The sequence below is a fragment of the Emys orbicularis genome, chromosome 1 (assembly GCF_028017835.1).
Source record: "Emys orbicularis isolate rEmyOrb1 chromosome 1, rEmyOrb1.hap1, whole genome shotgun sequence".
Taxonomy (NCBI): domain Eukaryota; kingdom Metazoa; phylum Chordata; order Testudines; family Emydidae; genus Emys; species Emys orbicularis.
In genome coordinates, this window is record NC_088683.1 from 353,220,194 (window position 1) to 353,238,987 (window position 18,794).

General features: G+C 46.7%; 1 protein-coding gene across 4 annotated transcripts in view; it reads left to right on the top strand.

The window, feature by feature from the left end:
* The window catches only part of TENM4 (teneurin transmembrane protein 4), a 427,958-nt gene extending 410,002 nt beyond the window's left edge, over nucleotides 1-17,956 (top strand). For all 4 annotated transcript variants that reach the window (XM_065406816.1, XM_065406791.1, XM_065406800.1 and 1 more), the window contains 3 exons: nucleotides 643-2,257; nucleotides 8,724-8,866; nucleotides 17,198-17,956. In XM_065406816.1, coding sequence (XP_065262888.1) covers nucleotides 643-2,257; nucleotides 8,724-8,866; nucleotides 17,198-17,956 — 2,517 coding nt within the window. The remainder of the gene's footprint in view (nucleotides 1-642; nucleotides 2,258-8,723; nucleotides 8,867-17,197) is intronic.
* Nucleotides 17,957-18,794: the final 838 nt, after the last annotated feature.

Sequence of the window (18,794 nt, forward strand, 5' to 3'; positions counted from 1 at the left end):
TAAGTGGCTAGTAGCAGATGAGTTTCTTTTGTCGGCAGACAGACAGGGTTGCCTGTTTGGTTTTGTCAAGCTGTTTGCCCCATGTTGGCAAATGGGGAAGTGAACTTGGGAGAGTTGGCTGGGGGTATTTTTGAATCAATCCTAACAAGGGGTCCCTGGTTCTGTGCCTTTAGTCCAAACCTTACACCAGTGCCTGTTACCCTTCCTCATTCTCTTCTGACCACATCTGCTCACACTGAAGTGAGTCTCTCGCTGTGTGTGTACCTCTCGCTACTTAAGGTTATTGTTATAATTATTATTTCTCCTGTTGCCCACCCGCAGTGTCTTAAGTGCTGCGTATTGTACAGACACCAAATAAGGTAGAAATCCCATCACGAAGAGCTGACGCTGAACAGTATAAAACAGAGACAGAGGGGAGGGGAAAGGAGAGGATCAACCAAGTAAAGTGGCCAGATGGCGATTGGCCACATATTAGTTCCTCTGTGAGGTCTGCAGGTCACTTAAATTATGCTGGCCACATATGCACTATGAGGTGGAGGCTAGACAACCCATGTCCTGAAATATTTTCCTCTCTGAAAAATTTAGAATGATCATGCCTTAAAACTAAGAAAATAATTCATTCATTTTCCCCTCCAATTCTAGTCCATGGTGCTGCTCCTCCACAGCCAGCGACAGTACATCTTTGAGTTTGATAAGAATGATCGATTGTCATCCGTCACCATGCCTAATGTCGCCCGGCAGACCTTAGAAACCATCCGGTCCATCGGATACTACAGGAACATCTACCGGCCTCCAGAGGGCAACGCCTCCGTCATTCAGGATTTCACTGAGGAAGGGCAACTCCTTCACACCTTCTACTTGGGGACAGGGAGGCGTGTCATCTACAAGTATGGCAAGCTGTCCAAGCTAGCCGAAATGCTCTATGACACCACTAAGATTGGCTTCACCTACGATGAAACTGCTGGCATGTTGAAGACAATAAACCTGCAGAATGAAGGGTTCACCTGTACTATCAGATACAGGCAGATAGGCCCACTCATTGACCGCCAGATTTTCCGCTTCACCGAGGAAGGCATGGTGAATGCACGCTTCGACTACAATTATGATAACAGCTTCAGGGTGACCAGCATGCAAGCAGTGATCAACGAGACACCGTTACCCATCGATCTCTACAGATACGATGACGTGTCAGGCAAAACGGAGCAGTTTGGTAAATTTGGGGTCATCTACTACGACATCAATCAGATTATCACCACCGCTGTCATGACTCACACTAAGCACTTCGACGCCTATGGCAGGATGAAGGAGGTCCAGTATGAAATATTCAGGTCGCTCATGTACTGGATGACTGTGCAGTATGACAACATGGGGAGAGTGGTGAAGAAGGAACTGAAGGTCGGACCGTATGCAAACACAACGAGGTACTCTTATGAGTACGATGCTGATGGCCAACTGCAGACAGTGTCTATCAATGACAAACCACTCTGGCGTTACAGTTATGACCTCAATGGAAACCTCCATTTGTTGAGTCCTGGGAACAGTGCCCGTCTCACCCCACTAAGGTATGACCTCAGGGACAGGATTACGAGATTGGGGGATGTGCAGTACAAAATGGACGAAGATGGCTTCCTGAGACAAAGGGGGAATGACATTTTTGAGTACAACTCAGCAGGCCTGCTCATCAAAGCGTACAACAAAGCGAGTGGCTGGAGCGTGAAATATCGCTACGACGGCCTCGGAAGAAGAGTTTCTAGCAAAACTGCTCATGGCCACCATTTACAGTTCTTCTATGCAGACCTGACCAACCCCACTAAGGTCACCCATTTGTACAACCATTCCAGTTCCGAGATCACCTCCCTCTACTATGATCTCCAAGGCCACCTCTTTGCAATGGAGCTCAGCAGCGGAGATGAGTTCTACATAGCCTGTGATAACATCGGGACCCCTCTGGCAGTCTTCAGCGGGACGGGCTTAATGATCAAGCAGATACTGTACACAGCATACGGGGAGATCTACATGGACACCAATCCCAATTTCCAGGTCATCATCGGATACCATGGAGGTCTGTACGACCCCCTCACTAAGCTCATCCACATGGGGCGGCGAGACTATGATGTGTTAGCTGGGCGGTGGACAAGCCCAGATCACGATATGTGGAAACATCTGAGCAGCAACAACATAATGCCTTTCAACCTTTATATGTTCAAAAACAACAACCCTATTAGCAACGCTCAGGATATCAAATGTTACATGACAGGTAAGACTTCTCTCGGTTTGTTTTTAATTAGTGTATACACAAGCTGGTTTTTGCTCAGGTGGTGGATAGGTTTCTTCTCCTTCAATGATCCAGCCATTGTAGGGTCTTCCAGCCTAGACAGGGACTGAATTTCTCTTTAGCAAGGAAAAGAAAACACAATAGAGTCTTCCAGACTAGAAACCGGCCTGAATTTCTAATGTAAAACAACAAACAGAATTTAAAAAAACAGAAACACACACCAAACTTTTCAGTTCTTCTTTGCACATAAATAAACAAAAGAGGGCACAAGCCCAATATATTTTTCCTTTGCAGGTCACCTTTAACCCTTCCACAGCTGGATCGCTGGCTGCATACACAGTACTCATGAAACATTTAAGCCAAGAACTGCTTATCTACCCAACAGGTTTTCTTTTTTTCTTCCTTCCTGCTCTTTTTATGTTTCCCTCTATTTTGTTTCCGATTGTTCATTTCCTCAAACGATGCCAGCTTAGTTTCTGATCAACATCTTGATAACCCCTCTCATTTGTATATGGATAACTTTTGTTTACACAGTTTTGCGGTAGAGACTTGCTTGCGTTTATAAGCTGCGTATAGGCTTGTTTCAGCAAAATGGCAACAGCAACCTTAACCTTTTATCATAGCACGGCATTATAGAGCCCCTTAAAATAGCAATACAGTTAATCCACTCCACAGAGTAAACAATTGCCTGTTAAAAGCCAGCAAAAACAAGTACTGTGTGTCTTAAATTTAATACTTAAATATGGAAAGATTAGGGACTTTCTTAATGTCAATAAGCAGAACAGATCCACTAAGCAGTTGTTTAAAAGTGAGAAGAATGGCTCCCCAAAGTGAATTTATTTCAGCAGAAAAGATTCTAGGAGACCTGAGTCACTCAGAGCTAACGATCATATGATTTCATCAGATGAAATTAATGAGCTTACTTCTCTAATATATATTCTGTGTGTGTGTGTTTGTGTAGGCCATTCCAAATGAGCACAGACAAAACCTTTTTAACAACCACACTGTTGTGTATTCTGCATGTGCCACATATTTGATAGGAAAGCTGTTTTAAAGGGTTTTAAAATATTGTATCAGGACTCTTTTCTGTATCTTCTGGTCTATAAAAAAAAAAAAGTGACTCAGTTACCATGAGTCAACTGTATACAACTCTTAGGGAGAGGCAAATTATAATTAATTTTAAAAACCTCTAAAAAGACCTAAATCCGCTTTTCCGTATACAGTAACAGTATTGGCTACCCCAGCATTCAAAAATCAGGAGTCCAACCTTTAAAATCATCAGTTAATTTAAAATCGTGAGATTTTAAAAATAGAAAATTCTGGATTCTTTTTAGAGCCTTTAGGATACATGTCTTCAGGCTTTTCCCCACAACCATGAGGGCTAGAAGCTTATGGTTGTTGTTTTTAAATGAAAGCTGAGCTTTTCAAGCAATCACCTGATTCCAGGGGTTGGGGCTTTAAGAACACCACCACATATTCCAAGACTCATGAAAAATCATGAGAGTTGGCATTAATGTTAATGCCAAGATTTTAATCTTTCATATTTCAGTACCTTTTAGAGCAGCAAAGGTGTGTCCATGGCATGAAGCTTCCAATTTTCATCCACATGAGACCTTAAACCTGTCACTGGTGCATAAGTGACCACTGCCAGTTCTGAGCATGAGCCCAGTGTCAGTTTGCTGCAGTGAAGATGATTAGTTAAAGTTTTTGTACAAGTGATTTACACACATTTTTTATACCAGTATAACTATGTTGGTTATGGGTGTGATTTCTTCCTGATGCTGTTATACCAATACAAGGCCTAGTGTGGACACAATTATACTGGTATAAAGATGCTTTATACTCTATTTTTTATTCCCCTCCCCAAACAGGACTAGATATACTGGCATAAGCACTTCTGTACCGGTACAAGTGCGCTCACACTAGATGGGTTGTATTCCTTTATATTACTCTAGTTAAAGTAGTAGAACTTTTGTGTGTAGACAAGGCCTGCAAAGTTCTTTGAAGATAAAAAGTCATGCGTGAATGGCCTTTCCTGAGGAACTGGATCTTGATGTGATGGGAAGGTTTGTGTGTTCCAGTGATCCTAAGAGCGATGCCAGTGGGAATTTTAATTCCTTTTAGGGCCACCAATGCCAGACAGGTCAAAGGGTAGGGATAGGGTTGCCAGGTGACTGGTTTTCCACCAGAATGCCCGGTCAAAAAGCGACCCTGGCGACTCAGGTTGGGCCGTTAAATGTCCAGTCAGCAGCGCAGCAGGGGCCCAGGGCTAAGGCAGGCTCCCTGCCTGCCCTAGCTCCACGCTGCTCCTGAAAGCAGCTGCCAGGTCCCTAGACGCATGGGCGACCAGGAAGGCTCCGCCCGCTGCCCCTGCCCTGAGGATCAGCTCCACTGCTCCCATTGGCCAGGAACTACGACCAATGGGAGCTGCGGGGCCGGCGCCTGCGGGCACAGGTAGCGCACGGAGCCTCCCTGGCTGCCCACACGTCTAGGGGCTGCAGGGACCTGGCGGCCGCTTCATGTGAGCCGTGGGAAGTGCCGCCAGGACCCAGCACCCCGAACCTCCTCCCACACCTCAACCCCCTGCCCCAGCCTGCACCCAAACTCCCTCCCGGAGCCAGCCCCTACCCCCAACACACCAACCCCCTACCCCAGCCCCCTCCTGCACCCCAAACTCCTCATTCCTAGCCCCACCCCAGAGCCCACACCCCCAACCAGAGCCCTCACCCACAACCCTGCACCCCAACTCCCTGCCCCTGCCCGGAGCCCCCTCCTTCACCCCAAACCCCTCATCCCCATCTCCACCCGAGAATCCACATCCTCAGCCAGAACCTGCACCCCCCCCCCACACACCAACCTCCTGCCCCAGCCCGGAGCCCCCTCCTGTACCCCAAACCCTTCATCTCCGGCCCCACCCCAGAGTCTGCACCCGCAGCTGGAGTCCTCACCCCCCCCCACATCCCCTAACTCCCTGCCCCAGCCTGGAGCCCTCTCCCACACCCTGAACCCTTCATTTCTGGCTCCACCTGGAGCCCACACCCCCAGCCAAAGCCCATACTCCCCTGCCCCCGCCTGGTGAAAGTGAGTGAGGGGGAGGACAGCCAGCGCCGGAGGGAGGGGGAATGGAGCGAGCTGGGGCAGGGCCTCGGAGAAGGGGTAGGACAGGAGCAGGGCCTTGGGGAAGAGGCAGGGCAGGGGTGTTTGGTTTTGTGCGATTAGAAAGTTGGCAACCCTAGGTAGGGAGCTGACCAAAAAAAAGCAGCCTGCTGGTCCTCCAGAGTGGGGGGGGCTGAACAATAGTCCAACAACCTATCCTCATAAAAAAGTTAAGTCATGAAACACAACCAGGGAGCCGCTCCGCAAACAGCATGATGGACAGGGATATCAGAGCCTTGTTTGTGTCCTCTGCGATGTCTGACAGCGCCGAAAGGATTCTGACTATTAGTGGGTCCAACCCTGCACATCCGTCCGTGTACAGAGCTCTCATTGACGTTCCCAGGTTTCTACGCTGCACATCGCATATGATGGGGATTCCTTAGCCATTGCGCTCACACCTGCCAATACACTGGGGGGGGCAGCATCCTTCCTCACCCCTTCGCATGCTCTGGCTCACTGAGGCCATGCAGGTGCACGCACACAGACCAATGATACAAGCCTCAGGCTGTGTCTACACTTAAAATGCTACAGCTGCGCCACTATAGTACTTCAGTGTAGACACTAACGACAGTGATGGGAGGGGTTCCCCCTGTCACTGTAGTTAATTCATCTGCCTGGAAGGCAGTAGTTAGCTATAGTGCTGTCTATACCTCGGGTTCGGGCAGCATAGCTGCATCTCTCAGGGTTATGGATTTCTCACATCCCAGAGAGACGCTATTTTCAGAGTAGACCAGCCTCAGTCTCCCAGTAAACGATTTCCAAGCTCGTGTGTAGGAATTGGGAGCGTGCGGCAGGGAGAGTGGGCAGAGCAGGTATTTACATTCTGAGAGGCCCATTGTTCAACATGAATATTTTAGCAATCGTACACTTCGTGACGCAGAGCTTTGCTGCCAACATCGGGAAGCCTGATGGATTGAACTGACATTTCCATTACACGTGTCTGCATTAAGCAGTCTCTTTCAGTGCCCTCAAATGAATGTGCTGTGAAATGTGTTGGCAGGGCTACTGTTGCTGAAAAAAACTGTGATGTGAAATGTACTTTTCTTTCAAAAAGAAAAAAAGGTGTCATTGCCATTGGCAAATTAATATTTCCCCCCATTCTGTTAACCTCTCCTTCCACCTACTTATTTTTTCCTGTTCCTTCCAACCGACTCTCTCCGCCCACCCCCCAAAAAAAAGAGCAAATCCTGTTTACAGATGTTTTCAAAGTCAGATTTGTGAGAAGCAACCAACAAAGACTGGATCGAATCTTTTCAGACGTTACATATTTTCCTGCTGTTCAGCAACCCCCTCTGTGCCCCTTTTGACACTGTTTTGAACACGTTTGGTGAATAACTTCTGCCCTATATAGATTTACTTTGTTCTCCTGGCCACCTGGTCCAGAATATGCATATCAAAGCTGTTCATTTCACACTAGGAGGATTTGGAAACAGGGATGCCTCATCACCAAACAAAAAAATAATCAAACAAAGCTTTATTCCGCCCTCCCCCCCCCCCCCGAAGCACACACCTCCCCTTCCTTCCAAAGACACTTCTAAAACAGTCTGTGTGGTGAGAGAACAAACGTGTTTTTATTACAGCAATCCCTCTTTCCACACGGATCAATGCAAGGGCTTTCTGGACCCACGCCCAAACTCAACATTTTGGATTGCAAGAAAACAAGCAATAGATAGTGTGTTTGTTTGGCTTTTGATTCTCCAATCATCTGGAAGCACATTATTTGTCATTTCCATCCCTAATGGTTTTCCAACGGTCTCTTCAAAAACACGCATTTAAACTCATGCGGGGAAAAAGCCATGTTTTTTTAACAGATCCCCTCATCCAGAATGTCCCACTAGTGTCAACTCAATTTGATGAAATGAACAGCAAACCTCTTGTTGATACACTGGAGCTTGAAATGAATGAATCACCAACACGATGCTAATTACAATATGGAAGTCCTAAACCCCTTGGGAGCTGATAGTTAATTAAACTTTGACCCTCATCCCCTCAGCTTTTCCCAGCAAAGGATGGTATTCAGAGGCTGGATAAATGACGGGTAGGTTATTGGTGATTATAGTAGTGTCCGTTTTTTCTTCCTTCCTTCTGGAGTCGACGGAGATAAGCGAGGTTAGAATCATCATATGCTCTGAAGTAGATAAATAGGGAAGTCTTTTATATGCTGCTGCCAGGCAGATCCAGGAGCTAGCCAAGTGAGTTATTATTTTCTCCAGCTAGCTACTCACTCGGCTGTCTTTCCTGTTAGCCTTGGAATCGAAGATGTTAGAGCCTGAAAAGACTTACCAGGGTATTGAGTCCGTCTTCCTGCCCAAGTAGGAATGTTCCCTGTGGTTCATCTAGTAGCGTGTTCTCCGGTATAATTTTCAGCTTCCCAAGCAATGGGCTTGCTATCACTTCCCTTCCGGTTCCAACATTCCCCCTCTATCATAGTACAGAATAAAAGAGCTTCCTGAACGGTACTCCACTGAGTTTGACCATCATATACATGGCGCTGCTCACGATGTAAGGGTCAGTTTGACTGTGGCAGACCCAATGTGTGTAAATGGAATGATCATGTGGAGGCTGTTTTTAAACAATACTGAAAAAAAAATGTTACTATAGGAACCTACCTATGCTAAATTAAAATGTGGCTTTTACCGACACAAGCAGTGGATACATCTTTAAGAGGTATATCATGAGCCCCCGCTCAGATCCTGCCCCAAGTGCCCAGTACTTCTGCCCTGCCACTCCCTACCTCTATGTCCTGGCTCATGAGCACCTCAATTTATCCCATAGCCTATAAACCACTTGGGATGCTTCCGGGTGACCAACATTAAAGCTGAGATTTTTCAAAGCCACCTAGAGCATCTGAATCCTTAGGCAGCTCGACCTTTGTTATTATATTTTTGTTCTTGTGCTTTTTGCTCTGCGTAGCACCATTCTTGGGCATGATGCCTTACAAACTCTGAGAAGTTTTGGAGCCAGAAAGATTGCTTTGGCCTTTAACATTTTTAACAAAATGTATATTTCAGCTGTGTGGCAAAGTGGAGGACTTGGCCTGGATGCTGTTTGGTTTTCTGGTAATTTCCTTCATCCTCCATAGTTTTGGAATGTGATACTTTAAATAATCATTTCTGATGGTGTTACTCGTATGCATGAAATGTAGTAAGCTCTTTGGGGCCAGGGCTGTCGTCTTGTCCTGGGTTTGTACAGCGCCTCGCACAATGGGGTCCTGGTCAGTGGCTGGGACATTTAGGCTCTACTGCAGTACAAATAACAATAAAATCCTACTTATGCTTCTCTCACATCCCAGATGTCAACAGCTGGCTGCTAACCTTTGGTTTCCAACTACACAATGTTATCCCTGGATATCCCAAGCCAGATACGGATGCAATGGAGCCATCATATGAGCTTATCCACACGCAGATGAAAACCCAAGAGTGGGACAATAGCAAGGTGAGCAATGTGACTATGTAGTCTGTCTATTTTAGGCACCGGCATGGCACTTGTCACCATGGGATCCAGGTGCAGTATTCACTGTAGAAATTAAAATCAGTCTGCTATTGCAGATGCTCAAGGGACCTGAGTGAAAGTCAGCCTGCGAGTAGCTGCTGTCCCTCCCCACTTCAGTAATGAAATGTGACTAAATAATCCCATCTGAAGGTCTTTATCAGCCGTGGGTCTTTTCTGTGATACTTGTTGGTGATTGCTGAACAAAACTAATCTGTACCGTTTTTTTTTTCTTAAAAAATGTTGTTACCACAGATCACATGCTAGCTCCCTAAACCAAGGAATCAGAGCTGATAGAAAACACCTGTTGGATCATCCACCCATGCCCCAAGACAGAATTGTTTTCTACAATATATTTTCTAGTGCTTTGTCCAGTTTGGTTTTAAAAGCAAAAGAACTCCCATTACTTCCCTTAGGAAACTACTCCACAGTGTAAAAGGTCTCTCCATAAGAAAGCTATTCCTGACAGCTTAAATTTTACTTGGCTTGATTTTGTCCCAAATCACTGTACACTAATTCAGGCCTAAATCAGGATGCTTGTAGTTCATTTTTGGTGGCCGATACTGCATGCACAAAATGGGATTAGCACCTTGAAAACAAAAGTCACTTAAAACCCAAGCGTCTTGCCTACTGCTCTCTTCCCACTAGGAATAGCCCAGCACAAACTCAGAGCCAGCACTCTCCAGTGGATAGGACAAACTTCCTGCAAGTTAGACTGGTTAAACGGTGCAATGGCCTTCCAAGGTGTGTGGTGGACGTCCCATCACTGGGCTCATTTAAAACTAGTCTGGGCAAGGCACGGGAAAATATACTGTTGCAGACAATGCTGCATTAGCTCCAATGGTATCAACTAGCTTGTGTAACAGATCTTCCCCTTCTCTGACTCCTTGGATTCCAGATCTCAGTGGGCCAGATACTTCCCTGAGTTACACCAATGTAAATTCTGAGTTACTCCACGCCGCCAGTGGAGCGACTTCTGATTCACATCACTGTAATGGCCTAACAGATCAGAATCAGTTCCCTTCTCTGAGAAGGGTGAATAATAGAGAAGAACCAGGCAAGTAACCCTTCACAGACACTTCATTTTATCTTCGGAGCACATAACAGGATCCCAGAATCTCCTTCCATAATGTTGGGCTGTACTTGCCTTGCAGGGATGGGAGGTTGGAGACCTAATGCTGAGTTTGAGCATCCCCCAGCTCGGAAATATCCAGCATGCCATAAACCTTGCACTAGGTTCAGCTTAGCTTAGTTATCCCCCTGCAGCTCCAGAGTGACATTTAAAATCCAATACTCTCTTGTGCTGCACTTTTTGCCTGTGACTGTGAGGCTGTCACTAAATTGTTTGTTGAACAAGTTCAATGTTATTGGCCAGCAGGGGATGCTTCGTGACCTCTGGCATATTGCAGAGCTGCAGCACCTGAATCCAATTTTGCTTCTTTTTCCCTTTCGTCTTGTCGAATTACCGAGTAATTGCGGGCGCTCGTACAGCTCTGTCTGCGGGGGGCTGGGGGCTGGAATCAGTCATCATTTCATTAACTATACTGCTCTCGGTCTCATGAGCACGGGGGCTCTGATACCTGGGGCTTGTTGGCTGCAGCGTTGGCTGCAGGGGAAGGGTAGTCCTGCTCAGCTGTTGGCTTTCCTCAGCACACTGTAGGAGGCGGAGGCTGATCTGTATTGTTTTGGCCGTGGAATGAAGTAGGCTGTTGTGTATTCTAAAGTAACTTCCCCAGGGGAGGATCCTCCACACATCCACAAGGCTTGACTCTTCCGGCCTGCCCAATCTGATCGATCAGGAGTGCATTCTGCCCATCCCGTCGGCTTTAAAACGGGGCCAACCCTTTTTTCCCCAACAAGAACCACCTTATTTTTCTCTGTCGGGAGTTAAAAACGGAAATGGCCTTGGAGTTCATGCACAGGACTGGGATTTAGGAACTCTGGGTTCTGTGCAGTGTCACGTGGGGGGAAATCCTCTCCCCAGTGCCCAGGCTGGATGCTGGGAATCTCTGCAGTGCTCTCAGATCCCACCGAGCCTACTGCAGCCCCTGTGGCCCTAACACTCCTGCCTCGAGGAAATGGGTGAGGCCGAGGGGATCGACATAGTGACAGCTCTCCGGACCGGGCCTGCCATTGCTCCATCCTCCTCCATGGGGCCAAATGGAGGTGGGCTCTGCAGCGCAGATGCACAATCCCTGTACAAACTCACTGCATCCTGTCCCTGCCCCTCCTCCACACTGAAGCCACACCAGTTCCACCCCAAGTGAGCGCTCTGGGCCTACCACGAAGGGGTAGAAGTTGACCTTTCGTGCAACAGTTTCTTCCATCTACAAAGTGGGGATCATAATGCTTCCCTCGCCCACGGCGATGGGAGATTCCAAGCACTAAGTCTGTTTTAATTGGATTGAATGACTTAAACTTAAAGGCCACAAACTTAATGCCTAAAGCTCGGCAACTAAATCATAGGCCTGGTCAGGAATTTTCTGACAAAACGTGTTTTTTCTGGGAAAATGCCAGTGTGTCAAAACCAAACCTGTTCACGAGAAAGGGTCCAGTGTGACAACTCTCCCAATTCCGAAAAAAAACAAAAACTGGGAAAAAAAAGTTTTGAAACTCTTATAGGTAATTTCTTTTATTATTTATTTTTTCTTGGTTATTTTAATTAATTTATACTAAAAAAAAAAACAGGTTAAAAAAATTAAAGGTCAAAGTTGTAAAGAAACATTTTGAAATTATCAAAACAAGCACCTTCAAAATTCAGATCAGTAGATTTTTAAGATAAGAAAGAACCATAGCTCTGCTCTCTGCCATCTTCAACTCAGATGGTAATTTTCTGTTTCTCTTCCTTGCTAGGTCCTTAAAATGGGTTGTAAGATGAAACACAAATGATAGATCATCTCCTCTGACCTCTTGCGTAGCGTAGGCCAACCAATTACACTCAAGAGTCCCTGCATTGGGCCCGTAACTTTTGTTTGATCTATAGCATATCTTTCAGAAAGACATGCAGTCCTGACTTAAATATTGCCAGTGATGGAGAATCCACCAGGTCTCTAGATAAGTTGTTCTAGTGGCTAAGTACCCTCACTGGTAAAATTTGTGCCTTCTTTCTAATCTGAATTTTTCTAGTGTCATCTGTCAACCATTGGATCTCATTATGCCTTTCTCTGGTAGATGAACGAATTCTCTGCTGTCAGAAATCTCTACCCCATGTAGGTATTTGGAGACCATGAGAGAGTCACCTCTAGATCTTCTCTTAGATAAACTAAACAGATTAAGCCACTTTATTGTATAGCTTTTTTATTGACACTCCGCTCTTTCTGTGGATCACTACAGTTGCAGTCATAGTACAAAGCAGACTCAGTTGCTACCCTGTGTCTGGATCATTTTGCGTAATAAAGCCAAACTAAGCTCCTTTACTTACCCAGTGGCCACTTTCACCCCTTTCCAGTGGTGCCAGGGGGCATAGAGGAGGCAAGTCTCTGGTGTAACTAATGCAAAGATGTTTTACTTGGGGTACTGGACACAGACTGAGGTCTCAGTGCCTCTCCCCAGTTCTTGAGCTCCCATAGTATACCTGCCTGAGTCTACAATACTACTGTCACTCCATATAGTTTCCTTAGTCAGAGCATAGACTCAGCAAGTCAACAATCAGCCCATATTTTAGTAAGGGAAATATACACCCATGGTATATTGGTACAAGGAGAAACGAGGAAACGGGTTCAAATTTCTTTCACATCTTGGCTATTTATGATAGGAAATGAAAGCTTTAGATATCACAGTGAAAGGCACTATTTAAAAACAAGAGATGATAGAAGCTAGCTGTGGTATTTTAAATCTTCAAGAACTGCAGGCAAAATACAAGCGGCTATTCCAAGCTAGCTGTAATGTACTATTCTCTTGAGCTCTGTACAGCAGCAAACAAACAATGAAGATCAGTCTCCAATGGGTCATTACTAGATAAAGTAAAATGTCACCTAAGGGCATCTGATTAAAAAAGATTGGAAGGAAAAACAAACCCAGAATAGAGATGTCAGTTGTGTATAGTGACAAATATTAAAATAAAATAACCAATAAATCCCACCACAACTTCCTCCTGCTTTAATGCTGTTTTTACACTGTACCTCTGGGTTACAGTTGCCAAAAGCTACAGCATTTTTAGAGAACTCTGCTCCATGCCATCTTCAGCTCAGATGGTAATTTTATGTTTCTCTTCCTTGCTAGTTCATTAAAATGGGTTGTCAGATGAAACAGAAATGATTGAGCATTTCAAAGGCAGGGATATGCTGTCTCTTTGAACTCTGCATAATCTGTTTGCATTCCCCCCTTTTCACAGAGTAGCATACAGGCTGAGGTTGTGATATATATATATATATATGAAGATGATTTTTCCCAAATACACTCTGTTATTAAAGGGATACACTCAAGGTCATCAGATCTTAAAATTAAGCAGTTTTCAAAATCCTCCCATATTATAGGACTCACTTTCAAGTTAACCGAGACGTTTTTAATGATGATGAGTGATAATGCATTGCGCTGCCACGTGGAAGACCTCATTTTGCAGACTTGTGTCCAGGGTCGGCTCTGGCTTTTTTGCCGCCCCCCCCCCCCCCCGCGGGGGAGGGAGGGAGGGCGGCTGGAGCCCTGGGAGGAGGGCGGCGAGCCCCGGCGGGGGCTCCGCTCTCCCCCCGGCGGCCGGGGGGAGGGCGCCGGGGGGGAGGGCGGCGAGCCCCGGCCGGGGCTCGGCTCTCCCCCCGCGGCCAGAGTGCCGGGGGCAGGGCGGCGAGCCCCGGCCGGGACTCGGCTCTCCCCCCGGCGGCCAGAGCGCAGGGGGCAGGGTGGCGAGAGGGCGGCGAGCCCCGGCTGGGGCTCGCCGCTCTCCCCCCGGCGGCCGGGGGGAGGGCGCCGGGGGGGAGGGCGGCCAGAGCGCCGGGGGGAGGGCGGCGAGCCCGGCCGTGGCCCCGCTCTCCCCGGCGGCCGGAGCGCCACGCCGCCCCCCTCCAGGTGCCGCCCCAAGCACAAGCTTGGTGGGCTGGTGCCTGGAGCCGGCCCTGCTTGTGTCCCTGGGTAGCGAAAGTTGGGAATGGTAGAGCAGCACCACAGCGAAGCCCCTCTGCGAGCCAGCACAAGTGCCTTGTGTTGCTCAGAGGCAACCCCTCAGTTTACTCCTTGGCTAGAATGATTATAGCTCTAAGCAGTGTCCAGTGGTAGGGCACAGAATAGGGAGTCAGGAGACCTGGTTTGTATTCCTGGCTCTGCCACCAACTCACTGTGGGACCTTGGGGCAGTCCCTTCATTTCTCTGCACCTCCTTATTGTTGATTGAAATTACTCCTGCGGTGAGGTGCTTTCTAACGCTAAAGGAAGAGATGGTCCTTGCTAGAAATAGACAATACAGACAAAACGAGCAAGATGTTTGAGGTCCTGTGGTACATTGTGATCTTTAGGTGAAAGGTGGTAAGTGCTAATGCTGTTATATCATGGGCACTCCCACTAAACCTCAGTCTAGCCATTATGTCCAGATGTGTTTTGGGTTTTGTTTTTTATTTTTGAACGATGATGGCCATATGAGTCAGTGAACATTATGTCACGTCATGAACCTCACAAAGGCTGTGTATTACTATGTCAAGGAAAAGGCGTGTGTTTTAAAAACACAAAGGAGGCTAAACACATATTTTAAATCTAGTATTTAATGGCCTGCGTTGGTGATAAAAAAACAAGGACATTTAGTCTGTCTGTACCTTAACTTAGCCGTCTGCCTGAGTATTCCCTGATTCAGAGAATATCTGCCCTGCTCTGCTATGGCAGGATGGGGCAAAGTTACATTTCAGCTGTGTCTTGCCGTGTCAGCAGAACCTCGGAGTTGATTAATAAGGGACCCAGCACTACGCCAGCTGGTAATCAGAACAGCTGAGGAATGGAGAAGGGAAAAAATGCAGCTATGCAAATTCTCCAGGGCATCCTGATTCTGAAGGGCACGAGCACTTTGTCAATATGGAACCCAGAATTGTTTGTCCAGAATTAAATGGCGAGGCCAGTGAAGGGGAATCTCACGTGGGGCTGCATCTATAAAGGTCATGGTTTGGCTGGACATCCAGAACACCAGTACCCTTCCTCTCAGTGAAATGAAGTAAACTACTCAGTAGTCTCGTGAGGGAGGCCCATCACCTGGCTGTTGAGAACTAGACCAGATAGTGCACTACATATAAATGGAAGGGACCAGTCCTGCATGAGGAAGGCTGGTCTAGCAAGCCCTTCATCATCTTGAGTTCTGGGATACACATTTAAGAACAGGCAAACCAGGTCCCACCCTATTAGACTCTCCGTGCAGTTTAGCTCTGAGTCCCAAAACGGGTTTAACAACAGTGGGATTTACTATTCTTGCCCCTCTTCCGTCCCTAATCACGACAGGGATGGCAGCTGAAATAGCTCAGGACACAGGCATAGCTTTTATTGTTCTGTGACAAGCCTGGGAAAAGGAGGGCAGGCTAGAACCTCCCCAGAGAACCTGTTCCTCCAGACCAAAGCGATAGGACAAGCTTATCCAGCCACATTTATCACTGGTCTCATTGTGTCCTAATGGAGTTCGCCTACAACCCCGCTGCTTTCAGGTGTCTCGCTCAGGGGATAGTCAAGGTAGAATTTAGCCTCATAGGGCCTCCCACAAACTTCTAGTGACATATTTAGCAAGTCACTTAATCATCTGTGCCTCGCTTTCTTCGTGGCTAAAATGGGGCTGTTAATATACCCTCTTGGGCATTACGAGGCTAACCTCATTCATTGTTGTACAAAGCTTTGAGATCCTTCACTAGATGGTCCTGTAGCCGTTCAGCCTCTCATTGCTAGAATATTATAAATCGAATATGTAACAGCAAAACAGAGCATCTGCTCGATCACATGCCTCAGTGACAGGTGCTCATAACAGCCCCATGTAAATTAGCATTGACTCAGCCAAGACGCCAAAGTTAGACTAATCATGGAGTCTGAATCGTCCTCTGTCACCCCAAAAAAAGGGTCTCTCCAGGAAAGGGCTAAGGCATATTGAGGAAAACAGGAGTGTTCAGCTTCCAGGGCTGTTAAGCCAGCAACTTTCACAGCTATTAAATTCACTTTAAAAAAAAAGTGAGGGTGGCCCCCTTTCCTCTGTAACCTATATTTAATGCTGGCTGTCGTTACCTTATTGAATTAAGCCCTTGGCAGGGACAGGAGACTTTTGTTACGGCATCATCTCGCTTTTGTGAAATTTGAGCAGATAATTGGAGTAGGAAAGAAGACGGCACTCCCGTCAATGGATGAGTATGTTGCTACAGACGTTTTGCAGTAATGATAAGCCGCTGAATCACTCAGGGCATTTGCTCCATTATATGCTAACAGCAAAAGTCACTTTGCATTAAAACTGTCTACAGGTGATCTCAGGCTGTGGTCCCTATTCAGTTCTTACTCAGGCAGAGCTCCCATTGATGTCAATGGAAGTTTTGCCTCTGTAAAAATTGAGCTTCAAGATTGGGTCCTAATAGCCAAGGACCTGATCCCACAGGAAGACTGGGAGTACTGTATCAGTGAGGGGAGGGGAGTGTTAGCACCTCACTCGACGATTGAATATCCACTTTGGCCAATGCTTCAAGTGGCATTGAGGGGCTCTGGAAAAGAGTGTTTTGGCCAGAGTGAGGATCACACTGTGATGTGCAGCCTTGGAGGAAGGTGCAGGGTGGAATCAAAACCAGGTTAAAACAGAAGGAAACTGTTACTATTTAAATACTTTGAGCTTATTGAGCACCTTTCCTCAAAGCATTTTACAAATATTAATCACTAGAAGATTCCCGGTAATCAGCTATGAATCATTTCTGATTTACAGATGAGGAAAACTGAAGCATGAGCAATTAATTTTCCCAAGGTCACAGAAGGAGTGGGGTAGAATGCAACTGTCTCTCACTGTCACCACTAAACCATAATCTCCCTTCCATGGTGGGGTCCGTCTCCACCCCAGCGTTCCACTCTGTCAGAGGGATGATGTTACCTTCAGTTCAGTGTCTTGGCCTGATGGCAGTTAGGGAGAATAGCCTGCAAGCACAGGAATCTCAATCAGTTGTTTCATTAAAAAGAAAGACTTTATTTTCCAGACCAAAGCTAAGAAGTAGCTAGAGGAAGCAGAACCCTTTGGCTCTTCTCATTGGATCATACCATGTTATTTCTCTGCTCTCCAATGTGCTAGCGATACCTTTCAGTCCCCCGGCATCTCTTTCTAATTTGCGTCTCTCTCTCTCCTTCTCTCCCTTCCCAGTCAATCTTGGGAGTGCAGTGTGAAGTGCAGAAACAGCTGAAAGCCTTCGTCACCCTAGAGCGCTTTGAACAGATCTACAGTTCCAGCATCGCTGGGTGCCGGACGGTCAAGGAGAACAAGAACTTTGCCTCAGGAGGATCTGTCTTTGGCAAAGGGGTCAAGTTTGCCATGAAGGATGGGCGTGTGGCCACCGACATCATCAGTCTGGCCAATGAGGACGGGCGCCGGATCGCAGCCATACTGAACAACGCCCACTACTTGGAGAACTTGCACTTCACCATTGAGGGAGTGGACACACATTATTTCGTTAAGCAAGGGCCATCAGAAAGCGACTTGTCCATACTGGGCCTCAGTGGCGGGCGGAGAACCCTGGAGAACGGCATGAACGTTACAGTGTCCCAGATCAATACAATACTCAGTGGAAGGACTAGACGTTACACAGACATCCAGCTCCAGTATGGAGCACTGTGTCTAAACACCCGTTATGGGACCACCTTGGACGAGGAGAAAGCCCGCGTGCTGGAGCTGGCCAGGCAACGTGCCATAGCCCAGGCCTGGGCCAGGGAGCAGCAGAGACTGCGGGATGGGGAGGAGGGCATTCGCTCGTGGACAGAAGGGGAGAAGCAGCAAGTGCTAAACACGGGCCGGGTGCAGGGCTATGACGGCTACTTTGTGATCTCAGTGGAGCAATACCCAGAACTCTCAGACAGCGCCAACAACATCCATTTTATGAGACAGAGCGAAATGGGCAGAAGGTGACAGAGAGGGTCAATGCGGTGACTTCTTGCCAAAGACAGCTACTCTTTTGTGGCCACTTACCTGACTGTGTTGTACTCAATCCTTTTTCTAAACTGAACCTGGCGGGGGGAGGAAAATAAGGAGAGAAAGAATATGGTTGCACTGTAACTCATGCAACATACTTTTTTTTTTATTTTAAATTTGGCCTTCACATGTTTTTTGCAATGAACAGAAGGTATATTTTGCCGTAGTGTGATCACAGTGAAATTTACTCTCTTTTGTCCTTTTTTCCCTTTTGTGAGGAATTTAAAATGGGGAATTGTCAACGTACATCCATGGGTTACTCGGTGTGAAGTGAGAAATGGGTGTCTGTGCTAATTTGTTTCATCCTAATCCTTTCTTATTTGGCACAGGGACAGCTAGCCTTCCACCCGAAGAGCAGCTCAGAAACGCTGGGCACGCTGGAAACAGAAGATGACAATGATTCCGAATCTCTCAAAGTGACTGAATCGTGTGCCTCAAAAGAGAACTTAAAAGGAGTTTTCACCTTTCACTTGGGACAGAAAGTGTTTCTTGGGCTCCTGCTGCACAGAAGTAGATTATAGTTGCAAAAGGAGCTGAATATATTAACTTGCAAGATGATTCTCTTCCTTCCTGAACTGGAATTAAAAAAAAAACCCAGTCTTTTTCATTATAGTAGATTTTTTTTCTCTTGCTTTTTTGGTCCATGCACAAATCCTGTTTTTAGTTTAAAAAGCCAGTAAAGGCCAAGAAAAATGCTCCCACTCTATTGGAAAACATCCTCTCTCGTGCCTATAGCTGTTCTCTCGATGGGTTGAATGCACCGAAGTTGTAGACA